At 43.5% G+C, this 21,852-nt stretch overlaps 1 protein-coding gene across 3 annotated transcripts in view; it reads left to right on the top strand.

Annotated features, from left to right (window-relative positions):
* The window catches only part of LOC148504024 (excitatory amino acid transporter 1-like), an 89,785-nt gene that overhangs the window by 53,266 nt on the left and 14,667 nt on the right, over positions 1 to 21,852 (top strand). For all 3 annotated transcript variants that reach the window (XM_088448890.1, XM_088448891.1, XM_088448889.1), the window contains 4 exons: positions 8,056 to 8,309; positions 9,258 to 9,395; positions 10,237 to 10,441; positions 11,660 to 11,702. In XM_088448890.1, coding sequence (XP_088305016.1) covers positions 8,090 to 8,309; positions 9,258 to 9,395; positions 10,237 to 10,441; positions 11,660 to 11,702 — 606 coding nt within the window. In that variant the 5' untranslated portion in view covers positions 8,056 to 8,089. The remainder of the gene's footprint in view (positions 1 to 8,055; positions 8,310 to 9,257; positions 9,396 to 10,236; positions 10,442 to 11,659; positions 11,703 to 21,852) is intronic.

Consider the following 21,852-nt stretch of genomic DNA (forward strand, 5'->3'; position numbering starts at 1 on the left):
TGAAATGCATGCTCAATTGGATTCAGGTCAGGGGATTGACTTGGCCATTGCATAACATTCCACTTTTTAGCCTAAAAAAACTGTTTGGTTGCTTTTGCAGTATGCTTCGGGTCATTGTCTATCTGCACTGTGAAGTGCCGTCCAATGAGTTGTGAAGCATTTGACTGAATATGAGCATATAATATTGCCCAAAACACTTCAGAATTAATTCTGCTGCTTTTGTCAGCAGTCACATAATCAATAAATACAAGGGAACCAGTTCCATTGGCAGCCATACATGCCCACGCCATGACACTACCACCACCATGCTTCACTGATGAGGTGGTATGTTTTGGATCATGAGCAGTTCCTTTCCTTCTCCATACTCTTCTCTTCCCATCACTCTGGTACAAGTTGATCTTTGTCTCATCTGTCCATAGGATGTTGTTCCAGAACTGTAATGGCTTTTTTAGATGTTGTTTGGCAAACTCTAATCTGGTCTTCCTGTTTTTGAGGCTCACCAATGGTTTACATCTTGTGGTGAACCCTCTATATTCACTCTTGTGAAGTCTTCTCTTGATTGTTGACTTTGACACATATACACCTACCTCCTGGAGAGTGTTCTTGATTTGGCCAACTGTTGTGAAGGGGTTTTTCTTCACCAGGGAAATAATTCTTCTGTCATCCACCACAGTTGTTTTCCGTGGTCTTCAGTGTCTTTTGGTGTTGCTGAGCTCTCCGGTGCATTCTTTCTTTTTAAGAATGTTCCAAACAGTTGATTTGGCCACACCTAATGTTTTTGCTATCTCCCTGATGGGTTTGTTTTGATTTTTCATCCTAATAATGGCTTGCTTCACTGATAGTGACAGCACTTTCGATCTCTAATTGAGAGTCGACAGCAACTGATTCCAAATGCAAATGTCACACCTAGAATCAACTCCAGACCTTTTACCTGCTTAATTGATAATGAAATAATGAGGGAATAGCCCACACCTGTCCATGAAATAGCTTTTGAGCTGATAGTCCCATTACTTTTGGCCCCTTAAAAAGTGGGAGTCACATATAGAAACCATTGTAATTCCTACACCGTTCACCTGATTTGGATGTAATTGCCCTCAAATTAAATCTGAAAGTCTGCAGTTAAATCACATCTTGTTTGTTTCATTTCAAAGCCATTGTGGTGGCGAATAGAGGCCAAAATATGAAATTTCTGTCAATGTCCCAATATTTATGCACCTGACTGTATATAATACTACTTGTTAAGAGTGCCCCAGAAAAGGAGTCCATCTTTATTCTCTCTCCTGATACACATACTTGTTCTTGACTCTAGGGAGCACCACCAACTTGAGCTAATTGGACCTCGTATGAGGATTAAATAATTGAAATGTTGGTCATCAAAACTATACATATACAAATTTAGTATTCTGTGCGGAATCCCCCTCCTTCCTCTTTTGTATTGTGAAAGTACTGTACGTGGCTTTAGGGTGAGAACTCGAAAGTTATGTGAATCCCATGTAGAACGTGAGTGTTGCCAGGGGTAGATTCGGCAGAAATACCAGTCCAGGAAATATATGAAGCAGCCCTAAATGATGGAAGGGGGACCGAAGAAAGAGCGGGGTCTGATGGTCTATAAGGGGCATGTGGGAGAGTGTGATAACATTTAAAAGTATATGAAGGAGTCTGATGGCATATAAGGGGCATCTGTATGGTCTGATGGCAGGAGGAGAGACGCAGCTGACTTGAGGTGGGGATGGAGCCCAGCGCAACATGTCACTAGGCCCCGCTCCCTCAGAGGAAATGCCATTAATCGTGGGTTAACCGAGAGGGGGCGGAGCCAATATGACATAATTTTCTTACAAATACTGGCCCCTTCACTGTTTACCCACAATTCGCGGGATTAACCTCCCCATAGTGCCCACTTCACTAGGAAGTTGACTAGATGTGGTAGGGCTGCCTACTCTTCAGTGGGGGAGAGTAGGCAGGTATGACACACATACAGAGGAAAAAGAGGTTTAGGGGAGGCTGAACTGCACACCCTAATTCTAAACATAAGAGGTGATACCATGCTGAGACTTTTAGGGGTCAGTCCTATTAGGTGCGAGTTACTATTTTCACTTCGAATTCGCATAGCGAATTCAGTTATTGGCAACTCTCACTGAATCAGTCAGACTGAATTCGCAGCTTTCCACTCGCACCTCCCTGAGGGTGAGAGATGGAAAGGAAAATCATTATTTTAAAATTAAAATGTCGGGACACCGTGCTGAACCCCTTGGACACTCCCCCTAATGACAAATTAGGCATTTGGAAGTTTCCAATTATCTTAAGTAGTCCAATAATTACATGTAATTTTTTGGAGTAAAAAAAAAAAATGTCCTCAAATTACCCCAAAGTCAACTTTATCATTCGTTTAGGCACCCCAAATTTAATTACCATAATTTTTTAGTTGAAAAATAATTGTTTCAGAACTTTTTTTTACATTTTTCAAGGTGCCCTCAAAGTACGACCAAATCACCTTTTTTTTTTTTCCTACTTTTTTTTTCTTTCATTTTTCATTTAATTTGTTTGAGATTAAACGAAAAAAGATAGTTTTTTATAATTTTCTTGCATTTAAAAAACCCCACAGAAATCAGCCATTTGGCATCATTTAAAAACCTACAGTACCTTCCTAATGCCCACAAACAGGCTTCTATATGGTTCTGCTAACTAAATTATTTGTTTTGGAGGATCCAGGATGGTCTCCCCCACATTTTCATGCATTTCTCGCAAATCTCATTTGGCAGTCATTCGCACGCTTCCGCTGCGAGTAGTGCGAATAGGTATTTTTCATTTGATTGGAGAATTCCCGGGAGCGCACTTCACTACGAACTGTGCGAGTTTCAAGAAACAAACTCTCTACTTGCCATTCGCACCTAATTGGATTGAGCACTTAGTGCCATGCAATACAATGTGTCTGGCTGTATATTATGCACTGCTTATTTAATGTTTATGTAACAATGTTTCAGCAAGCCATGATTTAATGGTATAAAATCATTGAATATCTATCTCTATTAGGTACTGTAAGTCTGTGATTCATGGGGGGTAAAATAAGCAAATGTTTTATTTGAAAGGGAGGATGTTGTTTTCCCTTTTAAATGGAAGTGTATAACTCCTGCAGTGCATTACTACTTAATAATTCAGAGCTCTTCCTATAAACAGTTCATGAAAACAAGATTTAATGTAAACAGGATATTTTGTCATTGGCAATTGCTATAGTTAAAATAGAAAATTTAAAGTCTCATAACTTATGTCAACAAAAGGCCAATTTGAGTCATTCTACTTGTCATACCCTACAACAGGGGTTCCCAACCAAGGTCCTCAAGGCACACTAACAGTCCAGATTTTAGGGATAGCCATACTTGAGCACAAGTGACTTAATTAGTACCTTAGTTATATTGATTTAACCATCTGTGCACAATCATGGATATCACTAAAACCAGGACTGTTAATCAACTAGTTGGATGGTTGGATGTAAGTTGGTCTAGTGCAGGGGTTCCCAACCACGGTCCTCAAGGCACACTAACAGTCCAGGTTTTAAGGTTAGCCATAGTTGAGCACAGGTGACTTAATTAGTACCTCAGTTTTTTTTATTTAACCATCTGTGCTTAAGCATGGATATCACTAAAACCAGGACTGTTAGTGTGCCTTGAGGACCGAGTTTGGGAATCACTGGTCTAGTGTGTGGCCAGCTTTAGTGTGTGAATTGTAACCCTTTCAGCACACATTTCATTTACATCTATTAAACATCCATATTCACCCATAAGACATAGCACTGGCACACACAGTTTTTCTATATACATGCCCCACACATTTGTAAATGCTTTTATGTTATACAGATGTGTACACATACATTAAGCCTCCTTGCATGTTAATAGTATGTATTTATATTTTGTGCCTAGAGCAACAAAACAAAAAGAGAAACTCTTTTTTTGGGGGGGCACGCTATTAGATTAATGTGTGTTTTAAAATATAACTGTTAATAAATAATTTAGTAAAATATGATATTAACAAGTCTCTGAGTGTTGACTCGTTTTTCTTTAAAACTTCTATTTCTATAAACCCTGGTTGCAATCTTTAGTGTAATATACACTGACTGTATAAAGATGGAAATTAGTGTAAGGGTATATTTACTAAAGTGAGAGTTTTTAGATGTGGAGATGTTGCCCATAGCAACCAATCAGATTCTAACTATTATCGTCTAGAAGGTGCTAGTTGAATGTTACGTAGAATCTGATTGGTTGCTATGGGCAACATCTCCATTTCTAAAAACTCTCATTTTAGTAAATATACCCAAGTGTTCACACAGTATAAATAGCTAATTGTGTACTTCTTCCACCATGATCTAAATCGTCAAGGTGAAAATTTGTGGTCCAAAGCTCTGCTGAGTGACAGTGTAACCCACAGAACATATTGCAATTCTGAGGCCATATTCTATTTGCATTAGAGCAGTGGGTTCTGTCTGCTATAGCATATGACAATTCATTGTTTCCACAAGTTCTGTACCAAAATATGTAGTGGAAGATTGTAAAAAAATATTTATTTTAACCTGGCAAATTCACCAAAGAAAGTCTCTAATGATTATGGGGTGCAGGTTTTAATATAATTATTTACTAAAATGTGATATCACAAAGCAGTCCACAACACAGATGAAAAAATTATTGCAATATAACCTGAAAAATTGGTACATTATTGATAGTACCATCGATAGTCTTGACTCTTTAACCCAGTTACATAGAAAATTATCTCACGGAATGGTATTGAAATGCCGGCTGGTTCAAATACTGACTGCGGATGCCCGACAGGATGAAGATCCCAACTGGGGCAGGTCGGTACTATTACCCTCCCCTTTCCCCCCTCCCTTAGGGGTGCCTAACCCTAAATTCCTCTGGGGGTGCCTAATCCTAACCCGCCCTTTCTGCACCCTAAACCTAACCCTCCCGGGGGGGGGAGGGTTTCTAACCCCAACCTCCCCCCTGTGGCGCCTAACCCTAAACCCCCTCCTTCTCCTAGCCTAACACTAACCCTCTCCAGGGGGTGCCTAACTCTAAGGGCACGATTCTATTCAACGCGATGTAAATAGCTCCGGGAGTGAGCTCCCGGAGCTATTCAATACACCGCGCTGCCAAGTCCGACTAATGATTTCTTCTCTCATCCCTCCGGGGATGAGAGAAGAAATCCGACAAAAGTCCCGGCGCGAGGCTGTTTTCTGCCCTTTGCGCCTGGAAAACAGCCTCGCGCTGGGAAGTTAGGTCGGGGAATGCCAGTTATCGCGCCTAAACACCCTGTTTAAGGCGCGGGAGCGAGCCTTACCCGACCTAACATCGCGATGAATTGAATAGCTCTGGGAGCTATCTCCGGGCGCTATTTACATCGCGTTGAATAGAATCGTGCCCTAAGTGCCTAATGCTAATCCTCCTCCCCTCCCCCCCCCCCCCGTGGCTATCACTAAGGACATCTAGGACTTACCTCGTTCGGTCACACGTCCTCCAGTATTTCGACACCTATGTTATATCCTCCATCGGGCATTAGCCGCCCGCCGGTCATATAACTGCATCCCGATCTCACAGGGCAATCGACAACACAACTGAGAAATTGGCTATCTGTATATCTCTATACCACAGAGAAAAGCAATAGCGCAGTGATCTAAAACATTGGTTCACCATCGATTGGATCGACTCCTTATCCCAGTTTCATGGACTCTGGGTATGAGCATGTATCTGCATGTGAAATGCTACTTTACAGTGTTGCAGCCACTGACACTAACATTTCGCATGCAGATACATCCGTAGTCGCACACAGAATATAGGCATGCCACGTTTCATTTTAATTACCAGAAGCTTCTTTTTTATCTTATTCACATCAATTTGTGTAATGTTACTTATAGTGCACGGAGGATAGATGTATATGGACACATCTGTATGAGGACGCTTCTAGCACTTCATATGCCCTACTGTTGCATGTGGAGCATATAAAACATGAAGATAAGCAAACCATAGCTAGAGCCTGAACGTCCCGTAGACTAGACTTCTCAGAGGTAAAACGTAGAATGGAAGAATATATGTTGAATGATAAGATGCTAGCCTCGCACAAAGAACGTGGAATTAGTGGTTAGGTTTTGCCACCCCAAACACCGATATAGGTGTCTCCTCTCCTCTTGCCTGCTAGTCATACCGTGCTACACTCCAAATGTCCATCAAATCATAGTACCTTGTATTACATCTTTATGTCCCACTCCCATTATGCTATCCATTTAAAGTATCCAGTCCCAATAGCTGTACATTTTTTGGGGGGAAATATATATATATATATAAATATGTGTAATTTTAGATTATCAACAAACTGAAAATCCCAGGGCTCCATGGTACATATAATATTCCAAGATAAACAACCATATACTTGTGTAATATGACTCACACTTAGGGGTGTATTTATTTAGATCCCTCTGAAAAGGTTTTCTCTTGTTGTTTATTGCAGCAATAAAAATCTTCTTTACCACAATCTATCAAAGAAAAAAAGAAATCGCTGTCTTGGCTTTCCAGTAATTTTTGGGAGGGATGGGGCAAATAGGAAATGTTATTGAAATTGCAGGTGGTAGAACAGTTTTTTTTAAGTATCAACTTAGCATGGAACTCCTTACATAAATATCATTTGTACTTACTGTTAAAATGGACACAACATACCCTGCAGCACTCTATCACCTGACCTGACCTTTAAAATGAACCGTTTGCAGCATAGCTTGTAGAAGATGTAAATGAACACCACCTCCACTGAAAAAATCATCTTGTGGAAGCTATTGGTCCCATTTGTTTCACCAGCTCAAGTAATACAAAGTATTATCAACAAACCGCAGGAGTCAAAAAGTACCAAGTATTACTGGATATTGTAATAAAATCATTAACCTCCCCAAAAAAGTAGTTGCCACCTCCACCATTTAGTACCATAAAAAATGTAATTTCTACATGTTCGTTGCTTATTTTGCCTAGTACAGGGGATGGAATATGATGGCTATACATCGAAATATAATAAGCCTACATAACCAGCTACACATGTGCAAATTGTCTTTTGTTCTGTCCTGTGTTGCTAAATTTTGAGTGTTAAATGTCTTAAAATACTAAAAGTAGATGACTATAGCCAGTAGCTATATAGCAAAGTGACACAAAATTGTTGGAAATATGGAGCAAATACCTAAGAGATGAGCAATTCCAAAACTACTCAGCATTGCTTAGTGAAAATAGTGCCTCCTCTGTCATATTTTCAGTACTTTCTGTATTTGGGCACACCCACAATGACTTTATACCTCCTCCCAGCAATGTGACACTCGTAGCTGTTTACCAATAGACCACCTCTCAAGTTATTGTTTTGTCAGGGGATTAACTCAACTCTGTAAGATTGACAGGAGACCCTAGGGCGGAGGTAAAGAGATTATAATAAAAAGGTAACATTTTTATACATGCATCCCTTATTCTTTACTGTACCCCTAGAAAATATACAGGGTTAGCATACCTTTAAGGTATTAGGTGGCTTTTAGCACTCACTCATGCATTTCCCAAGCTATTATAAACTCTGAGTTCCGGGTTCCTGCCACGTCTGAGCTCATTACACTGTAAAACAACAGATGAAATTCGTTTTTCAATTATAACAAGTTGCACCATTTCTGTGATTGTTAGCCAGCACTTTCTACCAGCTTGGTTTTATAAACATTCTTCAGTGTCTTAAAAAGAGAGCAACATTCAACCAAAGGGACTGAGAACCTAAGTATCTGTATGTATGCGTGCCAAGCTGCTGACATATTAAGGAACAAACTGTATTTCTGTATTTCTGCCCCCTACAAGGAAAGGATTGTTTCTATAACGTAATAATGTAACCAGGTCCAAATTTTTGTAAAATGTATTCTTTAATTTTTTTAACTGAAATGCTAAATGCTTATTAAACAACATATATGCAACTACTTACATTGGCACATCTTTATTGCCATAAAGCAACTTTTCTTCCAGTATCACATTCAACAAAGATATTTTATCTATTTTCTCATTTTTACAGCAGCCATATTTCCTAAATCAAGCGTCAAAATTTCATGATGAGCGAGAAAGATGGTAATGCTGACAGCCTGTTCTTAAAGGAGGACTCTGCAAAGGGGGTTAAGCCAGAAGGATGCGTGCACAGCTGGCAACATGCAATGCGGATGAGAGCAACGCGAGCTGGGAAGCGAATGCGCAAGGTGACACTTGGCAGTGTCCGTGGATTCCTGTGTCGAAATGCTTTTGTGATCCTCACCATCGCAGCTGTAGTTCTGGGTATGATATCTTGTGCTGTTGTCATTATTGTGATTCACATTTTTACTACTAATTCAGTTTATAGTTATAGGACGTACACAGGGCTATCATTTATCGTGGGACAGTTCTGAAAAGCTGAAAACCCACTGTCCATTTAAAAATAGCAGTCATTGTGCAGTGATGGTCCCAATCTGTTACATTACCACCCATTAGTTAAAGTATAAGTAGGTCCCTGTATGAGTCCCCGTACCACCCTTTTGATGTTCAAGACTTTTTCATCAGATATTTTTCAGTATATGAAATATCTTCAGTGATAAATTGCTGAAATGTTTACATACTTTTATGTACATGTGATGGTTATTACAACTATGGGGTTTATGTATCAAGCAGTGGAAACTGTGTGGAAGTGGAGAAGTTGCCCATAGCAACCAAACAGTTTTGAAGTAGCATTTATCAAGTACAGTCTATAAAATAATAGGTAGGAGCCAGGGGCATTTCAAGAGAGGCGAGGGCCCGAATGCAGTCTCCGTCTACAGCGTATGAGCAGGTTGCGGCATGGCTGCCGCACTATTTTCCCGGTGTTTTCATACTGCGCATGCACAAAATGCTGGGAAAATGGCCACAGTGTCCATTTTACAAGCGTTTTCCGCAGCGCTGACACCGGCGCCGATGTGGGACTCTGGAGTGGTAAGTATGATAAGGGTGCAGGGTGCGGTGTGAGTCCCCCTCGCCCCAGGGGCCCATGTGCAACGCACACCCTGCACCCATATACACATCTGTAGGAGCTGATTGGTTGCTAAGGGCAACTTCTCTACTGGTCCTCTTCTTCACTCATTTCACTGCTTGATACATAAAGCCCTTAAAACATTTTGACACAGGTATTATAACATATTTTTATATTGCAAATAGCCAAATATAAACCTAAATGTCTGCACAGTTTTGTTAATATGGATTTTGTGAATTTTCTAGGTATTGTGCTGGCCTTTGCACTGAGGCCATATAAGATGTCTTATCGTCAGATCAAGTATTTTTCCTTCCCGGGAGAGCTGCTTATGAGGATGCTGCAGATGCTAGTGCTGCCGCTCATAGTGTCCAGTTTAGTGACCGGTAAGGCTCAGCGTCTTGTTTCCAATGACCAGCAATAAAGATCTGGATTATCCAGTTATTTGCAGCATAAACCCTCCAAAGCTGATTATGTTACAAGTTCACCAATGTTTACCAAAGCTGGGTACACACCATACGTCGGTGTGACCCAACAGATGTAACAATACATCACGCGCGCTGTAAACTCTGTATGATCCGTCATATACCAATGCGATGTACATGCTGCATGTAACTACGCCACGTCGTTCATTGCATCTTCCATGCAGGACAGCAGATGGGATGATGCAATGAATGATGAATCGGGCGTACACACCATACGATGTGTAGAATATATCGATCTGAGCTAGAACGATATATCATACGATACATTGTGTATACACAGCTTAACAGTCCAACACAGTTTTTTCCTAGAGTTCCCTAATCATTTAAGTTTTCTTAGTTTTTTAAATAGGGACATAAGATAACGCATTTGAAAAAGGGCCATGGCATCATGGGGAAGGGTCAGGGAAGAGATAGGGGAGGCCAGGAGATGCTGGGGATAAAAGAAGAGGAAGCTATAAGTGAGAATGATAATAAACAGGAAAATTGACAGGCCCAAACAGCACCCCCTGCCATGCGGTGCCCTTGTGCCATGGCACTGGTCACACTACCCTAGTTACGGCCCTGAATGCTCATACAAGTAGAAACCCCACAATGTTCTATTTTATTTGTATATGGTGTGCACAGGATGGATCGCTGTTTGCCTCTTCCAACTATATCAACACATTAACAGCCATAGTTATCAGATGTGCACTGATTTCTGTGCTACGTACCTTCTTGACAATGAACTGGTTATCTGTTATAGGTATGGCATCTCTGGACAGCAAAGCGTCTGGCAAAATGGGCCTTCGTGCTGTGGTATATTACACTGTAACCACCTTCATAGCTGTTTTCATTGGCATTGTAATGGTGATCATCATTCATCCAGGCAAAGGCACCAAGGAGAACATGACATCCCAAGGGAAAATTGAGAGAGTACAGGCTACAGATGCCATTTTGGATTTAATACGGTAGGAATTCTGAATTTCTGCAGGTAACACAATAGAAAGGGTCCCTGCTCTAGCTGACTAGTAGTGCTCTGGAATTTCTGAAATTTAGTAGTTTGTGTTGTGTTGTAGGTTGCTCTTTTTTAGCTGACAAAGTTATTGCCCATAGTATATCTTTAGTTTGAATCTGTTATATGGACCTAGCATGTGCTGGCTCACCCATTAACATGTCAATATAAAGAAGAGGCATTGTCCAGCTACTATGGCTTTTAGTCTTGGAGTAAGAGTAACATTTGAAGGCCTAATCTGGCAGTTGTCTGAATTTTCTGCTAAACTTAATCAGCCCCTTTTAAAGCTGTTTTTGATGTCTAGAATAAGGGACTGTCCCTATTGTTTTCACACACCCCCACACACACACACACACACACCTCTCTGAGCTGGTCTAGATTTTTGAATTTAAAACATACAGCCCATGTTACCCTACATTGGCAATAACACCAAAGACAATAAGTGACACAAAGCTACAGTGTCCCCAGCAAGGATGGCTCACCTCTTAATCAAACCTTGGTGGTCTCCTAAGGAACTAAGGTTTAGGAGGCCCCATAAAACGTTTTTGTAAGCCCACACTAAGCCCCAAAGACTAACATAGAGGGGCAGTTATTCTACCAACCCCGGTAAGTCCATGCGTCCTTACCCAAAGGGCTTTCAACAAGTTATCTATACGTTCTGGTAATGATTTGAGGACAAACTATGAAGTAATAGACTATAAAGTACTGTGAAGTAATGGATATCACTGAAGATAAAATGAACCACATTTCAGCATCTGGGCAGCTAAACATATTGCACTTGTTAGCTGCAGCCACTACACATCCAATAAGAGAAATATACATACCACAATAACAGGGTAGTGTGCACAAATCAAGTGTAATTTGTTGGCAAGGGCAAAAACAGCTGACTTTAATACCACCAGCTAAATGTTAAATGAATCAATAGCTTGACTTGACCTCCCGCTGCTCTGTTCCTGCAGAGAGACACCAAGCCAATGAGTACATTAATCTGCAGTCATCATTAACTGTTACACTGCTGTAATCATACGTGATTAATGTTGTTAAACTGAAGAGCTTTCTTCTCCAGTAATTCATAGACTGTAAGTGCTGGCTTAGAGGGGAGGGGGCACGCTGGATGCTTAGCATGTGGACACTGCCATGATTTTATTTAGCATGTAACTTTCTTTTCTTAAAGGAATATGTTCCCTCCCAATTTGGTGGAAGCTTGCTTCAAACAGGTATGTGTTTGAGAAGAGATGTGGTCTTCAGTTTGTCGTTGTCATTTCCTTTGTGTTAAAAACCTGCTATAAATATACCCTTTTTATTATATATATAATATATTTTTTTTTCCTCCATTAATCTCCAAGCACCGAATGTGACTTGCTTCCGTATTTCTAATTATGTATTTCTGTATAACATTTTTTTGCACTCTATATTGTGGTTGGTTCACTCTAAATATTTTTGTATATCTGTAGTGACTCTGGGGGTCATTCAGACCCGCTCGCAAGCGCAGGACGCTCGCAAACGGGTCGATGTTACCCCAATGCGCATGCGCACGATGGAGGGAGCTCCGTCGTGTGCATGCGCGAGACCCGGACAGCGACAGCCAAGCCGTCGCTATGCGTCTCGCACCAAAGGGGGCGTGCTGTCGATGGTGACTGACAGCACACCCCCTTTGGTGGGCGTGCCGGGGGCGTGGCTGTCAGACGGAGGCATTCCCTTGGGAACGCCTACCGTCTGGGTCCGGCCCCACTGACATCACTAGTGAAGTCAGTGGGAGTGATTTTGGCTCTGATAGAGCCAAAATCACTCCAGGGCTTGCGGTCACCGAGACCCTACCACAGGGTCTCATCGCAAGCCTGATGCTCGCGATGGTCTTGACCATCGCGACCACCTTTTTGGCCGCTCGCATATGCTGTGGGTGGTCACCCACAGCTATGCGAGCGACCAGGAGGCCGCTCCATTTTTAGGTAGGAGGGCACTGATTCAGAGCGAGTGCTCTGGTCAGAGCGTCCGGCTCTGAACCAGGCCCACTATACTATACTTCTATAGTAAGTTGTACAATCCATGGGGTTCTGTGCTCCACATGCTCAGTTATAGCATAACGCTTTCATTTACTGATTTATGTTCTTTGTAGGTGCATAATATTTAATATGTCTGCGCACTAAGGCCCTCATTCAGAGCCGTTCGCTATTTGCGTTCGTTCAAAAACAAGGGGTGGCTATGCAAATAATCCGTTCGCACATTGCAGTCTGTTCACACCTCTAAGTCTGAACGAGCGAGCAAAACATACGCTCGTTTTTTTGATAAAAACGCCCCCTGGCCGCATGCACCATACGTCATGTCCGCTATTTATTAGATTAATCGAGTACATCGTACAGCGTATGAACTGCTCGCTATTCTTGTGGTTGGTGATTTCAACCGCTATTTTGCGAGCAGTTCTGAGTTAAAAAAAACCAAGTGACGTGGTCAATGACGCTGCTGTATTAATTATGCACTCCCTTAAAACGCCCATTTTGACCTTTAAGCACGCCTGCGTTCTGATCTCCACTCCCCGTTTTCAAGCACCTTCCCCTGTTACCACCCACATACGCCTCATTCTGTCACTCAAAATAGCAGGCACTCGCTATATTGCGTACCAACGATTTTCGGCCGCACTGACTGGTTCGCGCATGCGTACTAAAAACCGTACGCATGCGCAGATGTGCGAACATCGCTCGGAACGAGCGTACTGCCGCTAGCGAGTGGCTCTGAATGAGGGCCTAAGACCCTGTTCTTGAGCCACTAACTGTGAGAACCCTTTCTGTGAATGTGTGAACAGCAACAGGAGGTGCTTTAGGCTCTGAGTTTCCAAAAAACCTCTTAGTAGGTTGAGCACAGTGACGAGGGAGTGCCTTTCTGCCTGCAGCAATGTTCTCACAGGAGGTATCTGAGGCAGAGATCACTATGTCTAGTTCTGGACAAGCACAACTTGATGTGGGAGGTTTTTTTAGATTGTTGAAAATCTGGCTCCCCCACACATATTAGTAAATATTCAGTCTAAGGGCAGAAGCACTTTAAAGTACAGAATGTTGGTTCCATAGAAGGATTTCTGATAAAGAATTTCACCGAGTCTCACTATCTCCATAAATAATTACTTATGAAAGAAACAAACAAACTCCCCTCATAATGGTGCAGGGTATAAACAAGTAATCTCTAGTGCCCGGAGTCTACTAATGCTCTGGTGGCTGGTCAGTCAGCTGCCGGCCACCGGGGAGAGAGGAGGGGGCCCCGCACGGGGAGTGCACACTGGTGCCCTCCTCTCTTAAGACGTCCCTGGGAGGGGGAGACTACGGACCAATAGTGCACTAGTGTCATAGTTGTTACACCTACATGAAAGGAACGTGGCTGCCGCTACCTGGAGGAAGTTCTCTCTCCTCCAGACCTCAGCATACACAGGGACAGGAGATTAGGCAGTGTCATTAGCACCCTAAGCCCCCACTCCTCATGTGTGTCTGCCTCCTGCCCTGCCCCCCAATAGCAGTGTCATCAGCCCTGAGCTCCCACAACTTCATGCTTCTGCTTTTCCCCCTCCCCCATAAGTGTAATCAGCCACTTAAGCCCTAACTCTCCATATGTATCTGCCTCCCCTTCCAGCTCTTACCTGCATCCTGTACGGCTAGGCAGGGACCTGAAGCTCCACGCGTGTTGCCTGGCTTCCTCTGCAGCTGCTCACCCTCAGATAGGGATGGCCATCGGTCATCGATGTAAACAAAACATCGATGGTTAACAGCCAATGTCTGATACATTTACCATCGATGACAAAGAGCCCCCTAAATGTTTTTTTTTTTTTTTTTTTATTAACTTAATGACAGGACACTGAGCCTAACTATGCCCTCATTCACCTGTGAAGCCCCACCCCTCTGTTCTGATTGGTCGGCAACGCAGAATATCATAGAGCATACATGACCATCGGTGGTTGAAACCATCAATGGTTTCCCTTTATATGGTTTTATACCATCGATGATAATCACCGATGGTAGAATTGATGGTGACCATCAATGGTTACCCACCATTGGCCGTCCCTAGACTCAGGCAGAAATTGTAAATACACTTCCTGCTAGGGATGGCCATCGATGTGTCTTCCATCGATGGATACTATTGATGGCGATGATGGCACAAACCATCAATAGTAGGTAACTATTCTGTGTACTGCCATTGATAGTTTTAACATTGGTGTTTTTGAGCATGTGCAGAACAGAAGCTGGCGCTGCAGCTTCTATGCAAGAGCAGAGGGGTGAGGGTGGGGTTAGTGTTTGACTGAAAGCTGAGCCTGTCAATGAGACGGGCCATCCCATTTCTGAAACAAAACACTGTATGTAAAAGCCGTGGGCTGCACAGGGCTGCTGGGTGACAGCCAAGCAGCTCTGTGCAGCAGCAGCCCTCTGTAAGTGTAAAAAAAAAAAAAACATTGGGCCCACGGCTATCATCGATGGTGGAAAACCATCTGGTTCTCCACCATCAATGGTTAAAGTATTCAACATCTGCCATGGTCCATCGATGGTTTATAATCCTAGATGGTCGACGACCATCCCTACTTCCTGCCTGTCTGAGACTAATGGTGCATGCACACGGTCAGATCTGTTAGATGAACGATGAACAATTTTACCAACGATTTCAACGATTGAATGATTTTAGACTGTATTATAATGAATCGAATCGTCCAAATCTGACTGCAAACACATCAGATGTCGGATATTTCTTATCTGACAAGCGGGAACGCACATCGTTCATCGCTGCAGGTTCACATGTCAGATTTTCTTTCAGATGTGAACGATTGAACAATTTTTAAAATCGTTATCGTCAGGGCCGGTGCATGGTTTCTTGGCACCCTAGGCATTTCTTCAGCCTTACGCCCCCCCCCCCCTCGATGGCTAAACAAGACCTTATACAGTGCCCCCAGTAGTGGTCCCCCCATGTCCCCAATATAGTGCCCCTTATACAGTGCCCTCAGTAGTGCCCCTTATACAGTGCCCCCAGTAGTAGTCCCCCACCAATAGTAATGTTTCCTATGCAGTGCCCCCAGTAGTGTGTCCCCCCGTTGCAGTGCTCCCAGTAGTAGTCTCCCCCCCAGCAGTGCCCCCAGTAGTAATCCCCCCAGTAGCACCCCTCCACCAGCAGTGCCCCTAGTAGTAGTTCCCCACCCCCCAGCAGTAATCCCACCCTATGCAGTGCCCCCAGTAGTGGTCCCACCAGTGCAGTGCCCCCAATAGTAGTAGTCCTCCAGCAGCAGTGCACCTATTAGTAGCCCCCCCAGCAGGAATCCCCCCCTATGTAGCGCCCCCAGTAATAACCCCCCAGCAGTAAGCCCTCCACTATGTAGTGCCCCAGTAGTAGCCCCCCCCAGCAGTAGTCCTCCCAGCAGTACCCCTAGTAGTAATCCCCCTCTATTCAGTGTCCCACCAATGTGCAGTGCCCCTAGTAGTACCCCCAGCAGTGACCCTAGTAGTAATTCCCCTCTATGCGTATCTTCCAGTAGTGGTCACACCAGTGTGCAGTGCCCCCAGTAGTACACCCATCACTGCCCCTAGTAGTACCCCCAGTAGTAATCCCCCTCTAGGCAGTGTCCCCCATGTCCCCATAGTAGTGGTCCCAACCGGCCAGACAGACACACACACACACACACACGAAAATAAAAAAACCTCCACTTACCTTAATTCCCGCTCCAGCATCTGCTTCTCCGTCCAGCGTCCTCCCGGGCTGGCCCGCTCTGCATGATGGGAGAGACGTCATGACGTCTCTCCCATCACCCACTGTGGGAACTTGAAGATGGAGCTCATGAGTGAGCTCCAGCCCGGCTCCGGCAGTGGGCGCAGCAGCCAATGAGAGGCTGGTAAAACAAACACACAGCTGCCGGCGCGGTTATACCAGTAGTGTAGTCAGGGCCGAAACTAGGATTTTTGTCACCAGGGGCAAGACAGTAATTTGCCCCCCCCTGGTAATTCCCCCTGCATCAGTGCCCCTATAGTAATGTCCCCTGAGGTAATGCCCCTGTAGAAGTGCCCATATAGTAATGCCCCTGTAGTAGTGCCCATATGATAATGCCCCCATAGTAATGCCCCTGTAGTAGTGCCCATATTGTAATGCCCCCATAGTAATGCCCATATGTTAATACCCCATAGTAATGCCCATGCTCTCATATTAATGCCCTTGTGGTAATACCCCTGCCCCCATTATAATGCCCCTGTGGTAATGCCCATGCCCCCATATTAATGCTCCTGTGGTAATGCCTCTGTAGTGTCCATGCCCCAATAGTAATGCCCCTGTAGTGCTCATGCCCCAATAGTAATGCTCCTGCAGTGCTCATGCCCCTGTAGTGCCCATGCTCCCATAGTAATGCCCCTGTGGTAATGCCCATGCCCCCATAGTAATGCCACTGTGGTAATGCCCATGCCCCCATAGTAATGCCCCTGTGATAATGCCCATGCCCCTGTAGTGCAGCTTATTTAAAAAAAATACTTACCTTGAACCCTGCTCCTGCATCTAGCGTCGCGTCCGTTCCGCCGGCTGCTCCTCGGAACTATGGGGGAGACGTCATGACATCTCCCCCATAGTGCCCGTCGGGAGAGCCGGAAGCTGGAGTTCAGGAGAGAACTCCAGCCTCCGGCTACACCGGGTCACTGCAGAGAAGGAGCCGGGCGCCCGCTGGTAATAAATATTACCAGCGGACGTCTGGCTTGGAGCCTCTCTGCAGCGCCAGGCTGGAGGTCACTGGCACCGGGTACAGCGGCGCACCCGGTGAACGTGCACCTCCAGACCCCCCTAGTTGCTGCCCTGGTGTAGTGCGGACTGCACTTCTGTGTGGTCCACATTATCGCCCTGCAGTGGCCGGTGCTCTTAGGCAGCTGCCTAAGTTTGCCTAGTGGTAGCTCCGGCCCTGGTTATCGTTCAGATCTCACAGAAAATCTGACCGTGTGTATGCACCATAAGCACCGACTTTCTGTTCTGCTGCTGCAGCTTCCTGACATCTCCTCCTGGCTGGCTCGGATCACTGAGATAGCGATCAGCGCCTCAGCCAGTTGAAAAAAAAAAAAAATGTAACGCTGGCCCAAGCCTTGGGATGCCTATAGGCATTCTAGTTACCCCTAGGCATTTGCCTACAATGCCTATGCCTAGGGCCGGCTCTGCTGTTTCCATGTGCGGATGCCCCTTCCCACTAACAGGTCTGCTTCACTGTTCATTTGATATGTTCTAAATGCATGTGTGTCTGTTTGGCAACACGTGCTTGCATTCACTTTCTGAACATGCGCAGTGCAAATTCTTGCAAGAACTACTACACAAACTGCCATAAAACGCACTCTGCATAAGCCCTACATATAATGTTCAGCTCCATAACAAGTTATTTAATACATATCCCACTGTATTGTTTCTTGCACAAAATGGACCATTCACAAGTCTCACTTTTTTATCTTCTCATATCAGTAAGACTCATACACAATTTTAGTCAACTAACTTTTATTAATGAATATTATATAACATAAGTCTGACTTTCCAGAGCTTGTTTCCTGTAGGCAATGACATCTACAGATGACATTGCCTAATTGAAGCCTATGGGCTTCTTTTTCACATTCCTCACAATAGTATCCCTCCCAGGGTCCCTTGTGGCTTGCGCGCCGGCATGCACATGCGCAGAAGGACTTCCCATATCATATACCCGGAAGTCTCCTTTTCGCAAAGGGCAGCTCTTTTTTGCAAGAGCTGTCCTTTGCCATTGTAATCACATTTGGAAGGGCATACCAGCCTTATTAACGCCGGTATGCATTCGGTATGTGGTGCTTAGGTGTGCAGTGTACACTACCTTTTAAAATAGAAAAAATACTTTTTAGCCATGTGATCTTTGTAGGTCAAAGGTTTAACCAAAAATATTTGATTTTTAATTTTAACACGTTTCCTCTGCACTTTAAACAATACCTTATAAGGGTGGGCAATAAGCGATCCCCCAGCTGTTGTGTAACTGCACATCCCAGCATGCCCTGCTACAGTTTCCCTTTTGAACCATGCTAAAACTGTTGCAAGGTATGCTGGGACGTATAGTTCAACAACAGCTGGAGGGGCGTTACTGCCCACCCCGGTCCAGGTTACAGCTATACATTCATTCTTTCACTTTTTCTTATCCTCCTTTTTTTTTTTTCAAACTTCTGTTTTGTTTCATGTTGTCATTCCTATTTAAAAGGTCCTGATGAATATTTTTTACAGTTCAAGAGGTTGTGTTCGGGAAGGCCCCCTGCTGCCGGTCTTTTCAGGACACGGTACCACAAACCATATGGTGCTACAAGGACATCCGTATCCCCCAGCCTTTTCTCAGATGTGTCTCATCTTTTCTCAGGGGGCACAATCAGAGGAAGGTTATAAGCAGCAGAAACCAATCTGTGTGTCCTATGATTTCTGCCTTCTGTACCATATCCCTGCTATTGTTTTGTAACAATATCTAAATGTATAAAATCTAGCCCATTGCAATTGTGTTCAGGTATTTTAGAAGATCTCTCCTCATCTGTTTGAGATAAAAGGTCTTCAATGACTATGAAATGCACTATTTAGTTCTAACATACTATAAAGTCTTAGAGATGTGCGCCGACTCCTGTGTTTTGGTTTTGGATCTGGATTGGTTTTGCCAAAACCTCACCTCCGTGTTTTGTGTTCGGATTTGGTTTTGGTTCTGGATTTTTTTCTTAAAAAATAAAAAAAAACAGCTAAAATCACATTAAATTGGCCTTTTTTGTTCCTACAGTATTAATAACCTCAATAACATTTATTTCCACTCATTTACAGTCAATTTTGACCACCTCACAGCTCACAATATTCATTTTTTTCATCTAGTTAAAGGGCCAAAAGGTTGCATCCAGCTTGCTGGCTCAAAACTGATTGATGTAATTATTAATAGAGTTGAGGACTGTGCAAAGATGATGGTTGGAATACCCTTGAGGATTGAAGAATTGATAGTTGGTGCAGCCCCTGGCTGTAAAATTGATAATAAATTAATTAAAAAACAATTCATTGGTGCAGCCCCGGGTTGAATAATTAATAATAAAAATAAATTCATTGGTGCAGCCCCTGGCTGTAAAATTGATAATAAATTGATTTAAAAACAAATCATTGGTTCCTAAACCAACCATAACATTAATTTAAAATGTCAGGCAGCAATGCCCCAACCAGCACATAATGGAAAGGAAAAAGGTGCAAGATGGAATAGTCCTTGGGCCCTCCCACCCACCCTTATGTTGTATACGAAACAGGACATTCACAGTTTGACAAACCAATCATTTCAGCGACAAGGACTGCCAATTGTGGCTGAAATTATTGGTTTGTTTGGACCCCCATAAAACAAGCTGCCAATGTGCATTGGACATGGAAATGAAAATTATCCCATACACAAACTGGCTTTACATTACAAGTTGTCCTTGTCATCCCAATCAGTGTGTACATCCTCTTCTTCATTCTTAATTTGTCCCCGCTGGAATCCACCATAGGCGCCTTTGTAATTTTTTGATGTAATTGTTGGTAGAGGTCTTCCTCATGGAATTTGCAATTCAATTTAATGAACATCATCTTTTTCACATTTTGAGGAAGTAATCCCCTATGCCAATCACTGACAAGGTTGCCAGCTGCACTGAAAACTCTTTCAGAATACACACTGGAGGGTGGGCAACTTAAGTAATGCAAAGCCAGTTTGTGTATGGGCCTCCAAATTGCCTCTTTTTCCTGCCAGTACTGAAAGGGACTGTCTGACATGCCTATTAGGATGTTATCTGTGAAATAGTCCTCCACCATTCTGTGAATGGAGACCGTATCACACATAGTCACGGTAGAAGACATGTCGCTAGTAGGCAGTTCTCTCAGGCCCGACCAGATGTAATTTTTTGGTGAATGATCTGCATGACCAGCAGGCATTCTGTAAGGAAAATTTTGTTTTTTCCTGGCAGCTGCAGAAACCGAAGGAGGAGATTATGGCATTTCACGTGCGGCTGCAGCTGACATTTTTTTTACCAACAGCTCTTTGCATAGTTTAAGATTTCGTTCTGTTGGAAAAAAAACTCACAAGGTAGGACTTAAACCTAGGATCCAGAATGGTTGCCAAAATATATTTTTCAGATTTCAATAGATTGACGACTCTTCGATCCTGGTGAAGTGAATCAAGGGCTTGATCCACCAGTCTGACATACCTTGCGCAATCGCTCCGTTTCCGTTCTTCTTTCAGTTTCTCCAGTTGTTTTTGCAAAAGTCTGATGAAGGGAATAATCTGACTCAAGCTGGCAGTGTCTGAACTAACTTCATGTGTAGCAAGTTCAAAGGGTTTGAGAACCTTGCACAACACGGAAATTATTCTCCACTGCGCCTGAGTAAGGTGCATTCCCCCTCCACGGCCTATGTCATAGGCCGTTGTATAGCCCTGGATGGCCTTTTGCTGTTCCTCCAGCCGCTGAAGCATATAGAGAGTAGAATTCCATCGAGTTACTACCTCTTGCTTCAGCTGATGGCAGGGCAAATTTAACAGTACTTGCTGGTCATGCAATCTTCAAGCGTTTGCCGAATGTCTAATATGTCCAGATATTTTGCGGGCCACGGAGAGCATCTCCTGCACACCCCTGTCATTTTTAAAAAAATGTTGCACCACCAAATTAAATGTGTGAGCAAAACATGGGACGTGTTGGAATTTGCCCACATGTAATGCTCTCACAATATTGGTGGCATTGTCCAAAATCACAAATCCTGAGGAGAGTCCAAGGGGGGTAAGCCATTTAGCAATGATTTCCTTGAGTTTTTCTAATAGGTTTTCAGCGGTATGCCTCTTAGTGAAACCAGTTATGCAAAGAGTAGCCTGCCTCTGTATCAGCTGTCTTTTGGTAGATGTTGTTGCTGTTGTAGGCAATACATCTACCCAGTGGGCTGTCACAGTCATGTATTCCTTAGTTTGCCCTATCCCACTTGTCCACATATCAGTGGTCAAGTGGATAGTGGGTACAATGGCTTTTCTGAGGACTGCTGAAAACCCACTGCAGTAATGGCGGATACTGGATGCACATCCAATATCAGCATAGCTGTTATGGCATCAGTAATCTGCTGCACAACTGGGTGATTGCTGTCATACTTGTTTGCCCTTGCAAATGATTGTTTGACAGTTAATTGTAATTTGGAGGATACACTTCAAGTAGTCTTCCTCCTGGTCCCCTTCTGGGATGAAGATCCACTTACAGCAACAGCAGCAGCAACAGGCGTAGTCATCAAGATTCTTCTGAGGAATCACGGATAGGAGAGGAGTCAATCATGCTTCGAATACCAACATTAGATGCAGCAGAACTACTCCCAATGACGAATGAGGATGTTGATGATGCAGGTGTTTGTGTTGGAGAT

This window comes from Taudactylus pleione, unplaced genomic scaffold, assembly GCF_031769625.1.
Source record: "Taudactylus pleione unplaced genomic scaffold, aTauple2 ptg000471l, whole genome shotgun sequence".
Classification (NCBI taxonomy): Eukaryota; Metazoa; Chordata; class Amphibia; order Anura; family Myobatrachidae; genus Taudactylus; species Taudactylus pleione.